The following is a 6,357-nucleotide window of genomic DNA, read 5'->3' as shown; positions in this document are numbered from 1 at the left end:
CATTCCTGCAGGTGAAAGTATTTGAGCTAATATATTAGTCAATCTGGAACAAAACATTTTATCCAGTTATGATGGACTTAGGCTCACAGAGCATTTCAAATGAATATTGCATTTAAACATTTTCAGCAGGTTAACACTGAACCAGAGCCCAAGTTAGAACCAGAGCCCATCATTATATATTGGTATCTAGATAAACAATAAGAAACATACACGATTTGTATGCTTATTGTGCCCAAGACATCAGGTACTGTGAACTGTAAACTCAAATGCAAAAGCAATAAGTAGCCTGAAATTTTTCGCATACTATCCTGTATATGAAGATTTTCTTCTGCCTCAACATCCATAAAAACATCCTTAATTGAATTATTCAGGCCTCTGGGCAATTCACTAAAAGACTTCGAAGTTTTATTTAGTTTGTGCAAGAGGACTTTAAACAAGAAAGAAAAAAAATAACAAAACACACACAACCAAGAGACCTTTTCACTTCCTTGGTAGCTTTCCCAAACCTCAGCCTTCTAGCTGACAACATATTTTTTACATTTAATCACACAACCCAGCAATCTCTTGAGGGCTAAGCAAGCTGTCTATTTTTGTGGAACCTCCAGTTGTTTATAGCTGACTTGAGTCAAGTGGGATGCTTACTGCAGAAAATGAGATTTTATGTCCAAGACAATTATGAAGAATAATGGTAATATTCACAACAAGATTATACATAAATATTGAAAATACTTAACTAAAACCCACACAGTGTGGCTCTAAATGTTGGAAAAGTGACCTCTACACAGGGTATAGAAAAGAACTATTCTCTTCTGACAATGGCTGAAAAGGAACAGGATACAGAAGAGCTCTTCCATTTAGCTATAGGCAAGTTTCTTTTTTTAGGTGTGTTTTTAAATTCAAAAATCTGTTTGAAGGTCTTATGAAAAAAAGGGTCAGATAGTGGAATATTAAAAACCAAATGCCAAATGCCACCTGAATTAAAAAAACCATCACTGTTTCACCAAAGATGACAAGTCTTAAAGCTCTAGCCTCAGACAACACATTTTAAAATGGCAATTCTGCCCTTTTTCCATTCTCCATGGATTAAATGCATTAATCCCAGCGGATTTTTGCTCAGGCCACAAATAAACCAAAAGATTTCTTCCTCTTCCTCCACATATGAATACTCTTCCTTACCTGAATCAGTTTTCCCTAAGCCTCCATACTTAGCCTGAATGCTACTAGACTACAATACCAGGTATCATGTTTATAACTGACGACATTGCTTCTGTACCTAGAAGTGTCTGTCAACATACAGGGCCGTATTAAAGCCTCTGTTTATTTTAAAATCGGCTTAAAAACCACCACCAAATTTACACGGATATATGGCTAGTCTATTTCATTTAACCCTAACAAACATCTAGCTTGTTATTGATAAGGAAATAAAGTTTTACACGTTAATACGTAAGAGAATAAAGTTGTAGATGGTACGTGTTTTTGTAAGGGCAGAACAGAAGGCTGGCTGAGGTTTCTAATGGGTAAAACAATTTAAGTATTGTGACAGCTAATGCAAATGCTATCCTGCTGAGGATGGGATAAGCATCCCAACACAACAGAAATTAATGAGTGAACAAGAATCCTTTAAAAAGCAACAGAGACTCAAAACTGGGTAAACTACTTAAAACACATCAAGAAACTAAAACAGTGGGACAAAGAACAAGTCACTCTCTCAACATCTCATGTATAAAATAATTCACCTTTTGTGGATAGGTTCTAATAAATGGAAGCTACCATGACACTTACCGTTCCCGGTCTTGTTCCAGGGCTTTTTGCTCAGCTTCTAGACTAGCCTGCAGACCTGCCTGTTCGCTGCACGTGTTGTTCAAGGTGGCAAGCTTCTGCTTCTGCTCTTCAATTTCAAAGTCTATCGTCGAACGACGTTGCAAAGCAGAGTGCCTCCTTTCTAACTTGGCAACAGCTTGCTCCAGCGCCTCTCTCTGCTGTTTTTCCCTTGATTCAAGGATTTCTTTCTCCTTCTTCCGAACCTTTTCTTCCTGACGAGCTACATTGGCTGTGAATTCAAATGTTTCCTGAAGCTGCTGCAACTGATTTGTGCTAGCTCTATACTGGGCAAGCTGCTCTTCCTTTTCTTCTATTTCTTTCTCTATTTGATAGAGTGTATTATCTAACCCTAACAAGCCCCTGTCAAGGACCTCAGAAGCTCTTTGTTTTTCTTCCAGCAGAGCTGGCAAATGATTACTCTTCAGGTACTCAAGCAGGCGTATTTTGTATTGGAGCCTGTACTCTGCTGGCTTTATCTTGTCAACTTCTTCAGCCTTGAGCACAGCATCCACAAAGTTTTCATCATCACTCCTGAGATTTAAATGTTCTTCATGTGCAATTTTTAAGAGTTCCAGAGCTCCTTTTTCATCTGCTATTTCCTTTTCTAGGCGATCCAGTTGCTGAAATAAATCTTTTTCCAAAATAGTCAACTGTTCCAGTTGTTTCCTTTTAAACTCTGTGAAATCATGCTGTGCTTTTTCTAACTCTTTATGGTTTTCATCACCTTCAGATCGAGCTTCCTTGACTTTAAGAAGAGATTCTCTAATATCTTCCAGATCTCTCTTCTCTTCTTCCACTCTCTGTACATCCCCTCTCTTCAGGAGCTCTATCACAACCTGCTTCTCCCGAAGCTGTTCTTCTAGATGAGCCACCAGCATCACCTGCTCCCTTTCTTGTTCTTCAAGTCTCTTCTTTTCTGATTCCAGCTTCATATACTGTTCATCTTTTTCCTTTTTAAGCTTTTCTAGTTCACGGAAAATCTGCATTTTCTCTTCTTTTTCATTATGATTAAGTTCTTGTAGTCGCTGCAACTCCTCTCTGACCCGGGCAAAAATTTCTTCCTGCTGCTTTTTCTTTTGAAGCTCTATCTCCTGTTGTTCCCGTAATCTCTCTTCTTCAAATTTTTCTTTTTCAGCCAGCAAATCCTTTAACCTGCTCTCAATGTGAACACTTCTCCGTTTCAGACTCTCTTCCTGCTTCCGAATTTGCAGCTGTACTATTTCTGTCTCTTTGCGCTGTGACTCTACTTCTTGCTGCATTCTTACAAGTTCTGCTTTGTCAGACCTTTGTTTTTCTTCCATCTCTTCTATTTGTTTCCTAGAGTAAAACATTTACATGCAATATGTCAAATTTCTTTTTCCCCCAAAAGACAACATATCCCTTAGAAGTTAAAAAGGTTTGGACAAGGATTTTGCAGCTTGTGTAGCATTTTTTTTTCTTTTTTTTTTCCATAGTTTTGTTTTGCCACGGGTTAAGATCTTGCATTGCTTGGAAGTGACTCAATGCATGACACAAATGGCAAAGAGATTCACACAGTCAACTCCAACATAACAAGTTGTGGATATATAAAGTTATAGAAAGACGAGTAATATAGCACTTAATGTTAGCAGAAAATTAGACTGTATTAGTTCTGTCAAATCCAATAAAAACATAGATAGAACACATCTACACCCACAGTGAAGAGTAAATGTATATATTTATGTATATAAATACATTCTCAGAAACACGGACTTGTATAGAAGGACTTCATTAGAAATGTGCCCCACTATATTTAAGGCAACAGATAAATTAAAACAATGCCTTCTCTTTAGGTGAATCCAACTAACTTAATGATAAACATATGTATTTGACAGGGACATTACTTTAGACAAATTATGTCCAGTGCAATCTTTTTAAAAGGTTCTAGTGCATTCAAATAAGGACTGACAGGCTTGAAGGTCACCATTATCCCCATAATACAACTGTCTGAATACATGCAGAGACAAGCTACGAGTCAGCTGGTTATTTTGCAAGAAGCTGAAGTCAGATAAATGTACAAGCAAAACAAATTCAGCGCAATCTGAATTCAAATCCTATGAACATAACAAAGTGGATAAATATCAGTGATACTATTGCATCATTTTCTGAATAACATCTTCTAATGCTTTGTAGTTTCAAGAGTTTTCTGAATTTACTTAACTTAGCCTGACTATATAAACTATGTGTTTCAAAATGAAGCAAGCTGTCAAAAGCTGAGATGGCAAAAAGTATCTTCCAGGTTATGAATCTAATCAATGCTGGGATCTGCAATAAGGTGAGAGCTATTACTTCTAAAATCTTAGCAGGTATGACGAGCCAGAAAAGTCAGCTCAGTTTGCCAGGTAACAAGAACTTTTCTTTTGAACATCCAATTGATTTCAAAATAACATTCTGGTAAGTATGACTGGTATGCTTATGCCAGCACTACAGTTTTATTGAAGAAAAGCAGAGTTCATCATGAGTTCGTCCAGTCACAAGTCAAGCCAAAGGCAACCAAACCATAAAAAAAGATCTGAATAAAGAATGTCATCTCCCATCTTTCAAAATAATACCATGAAAATTAAGATCTCTCCTCATAACTTTGTGCTTGATATTTTCTTTGCTAAATATCACAGTTACCTACAATTCAGCTTGTCTATCTTTTACTAAGCAAGAAGAATGAACAGTTCAAGAAAATAACCAAAATCTTCATAAGAGACAGAAGAAAAAAAAAATTATTTATATCAGGATCTTCTGCTTCCTGAGCAGCACCGTGATTCCAAATTAATTATTTAAATTAATCTACAACAGGTATATATGTATACACAAACAGACAAAGACCAAGGAGAATGTTACCTTTTACTTTCTAATTTTTCAAGCTCCTCTCGTTGTTGTCTCTCGAATTCTAGTCTGATTAAAAAAAAACACACACAAAAAGTTTATTTTCCTTAATATCACAAAAAAATAGGAAGATATGATGCAAATAGGTTAGGTTTAGAGGATTATAACAATGGTACAAATCAAAAATTTTACAAAACTATTTGCTAAAATAACAGAAAATATTTCCTTCATTAAGGTTACAAATTAGATATCATGCTGACACAATTACGAACAGGATGGTAACTGAAATTCGGGGTTGGGGGAATGAGCTATTTAAAAAGTAAAGTTAAACAAGACAGATAACTGGTTAGCATAGCCTCTGCAAGTTAACTATATGCAGACATGGCAATCAATACGTAGAAACTGAGTTTCTCTACCTTAGACAGATCGGTCCTTTTACAGGGAAAAGACTGCCATGGGAGGCAGGGGGAGAGACATCAATTAAGAAAGGAATTGATAGAAAAAAAAGACATATTAGCAGTACAGAATAATTTCAATTCAACAACGGTTTGTTTTGTTAGAGGTTAAATTGGTTAGATTCATAGAACATTCATCAAAATTCACTTTTGAACAGTAATGTAAGTAATCTTTCTTTCTAAACACATCTTTCAAATGTCAATGACAGAAGTGGCCAAGTTAATAAACCACAAGATGACAAGCATCAATTAGCTGAGGAAGGAAAGACACAAAACGATGCGACAGACTGCTCGTAGTTCTTCCTCTTCCTCCAAATAAAAAAAAACAAACAAAAAACGCCCCAAAACATTACTATGATATAACCAGCAGGCAGATAAACTTCAAATTCCTGGAAACATTCAAGTACAAAACACAATTCAAACTGATTTAGCTAAAACATTTTGAGATTATAATGTATTAAATTTGATAAGGTTCTGAATATTATGGGAAAGTATTTTATAACATTTTTAATACCAGCTCTTATTACAGTTGTACAGAACTGATTTTCATTTCCTTTGAAAGACATGTTTAAGGAAGTTTTACAAAAACAAGTTTTTCTAGGCTTTTTTAAAGGTTCTCTCTATATAGAATGAAATATTCAACCAAATACACAAATGCAGAGTTATTTCAGGCCTGATACAGCTTAATACATTTGCAGATTAGCGAGGTATTTCATAAACACTGAAAAAAATGTTAGACTGCACCACAAGTTAACTTCAAGTATGTGAGGAACTGTAGTCTCAGATGTCATGACCACAGTTCCATAGACAGGTTTTTAAAAAATAAGGTACATTTAATATTTCTTTAGAAAAATCATACAAATGCCTATGACAAAAAAGAATTAACCTTGGAAACATGCAAAAAATACACTAATAATCTAATGTTTATGAAGTAGTTTAAATGAACTTTGATTCCTACACACTCAACAAGCATCTTTCTAAACACTGCAATACGAAAAACATCTTTGATAAATTCCATTTTTCCCTATTCCTCACAAATTCATTTTAAATAATACCTTCTACAACACCTAAGAGATTAGCAAATGTAGATTTTTATACACAACTCCAAACATCCAGAGCCTTCATGTAAATATCTCACCAAGAGCCTCTTAACATTTGCATTAAGACACTGTCTGGGATGGGCACTTCTGAGCATTCTCTCAACACCACAAGGAGAGATAACATAGTATTTTTAATTTTATCA

General features: G+C 35.4%; 1 protein-coding gene across 1 annotated transcript in view; it reads right to left on the bottom strand.

Moving 5' to 3' along the window:
* The window catches only part of KIF16B (kinesin family member 16B), a gene marked incomplete at both ends in the record, with an annotated part of 22,808 nt that overhangs the window by 3,269 nt on the left and 13,182 nt on the right, over nucleotides 1–6,357 (bottom strand). The window contains 3 exons of the mRNA XM_010148836.1: nucleotides 1,783–3,138; nucleotides 4,675–4,728; nucleotides 5,076–5,108. Coding sequence (XP_010147138.1) covers nucleotides 1,783–3,138; nucleotides 4,675–4,728; nucleotides 5,076–5,108 — 1,443 coding nt within the window. The remainder of the gene's footprint in view (nucleotides 1–1,782; nucleotides 3,139–4,674; nucleotides 4,729–5,075; nucleotides 5,109–6,357) is intronic.

Source organism: Eurypyga helias, unplaced genomic scaffold, assembly GCF_000690775.1.
Source record: "Eurypyga helias isolate BGI_N326 unplaced genomic scaffold, ASM69077v1 scaffold6223, whole genome shotgun sequence".
Lineage (NCBI taxonomy): Eukaryota > Metazoa > Chordata > Aves > Eurypygiformes > Eurypygidae > Eurypyga > Eurypyga helias.
Note: the sequence above shows the minus strand (reverse complement) of the source record. Positions and strands in the feature narration are given on the sequence as shown.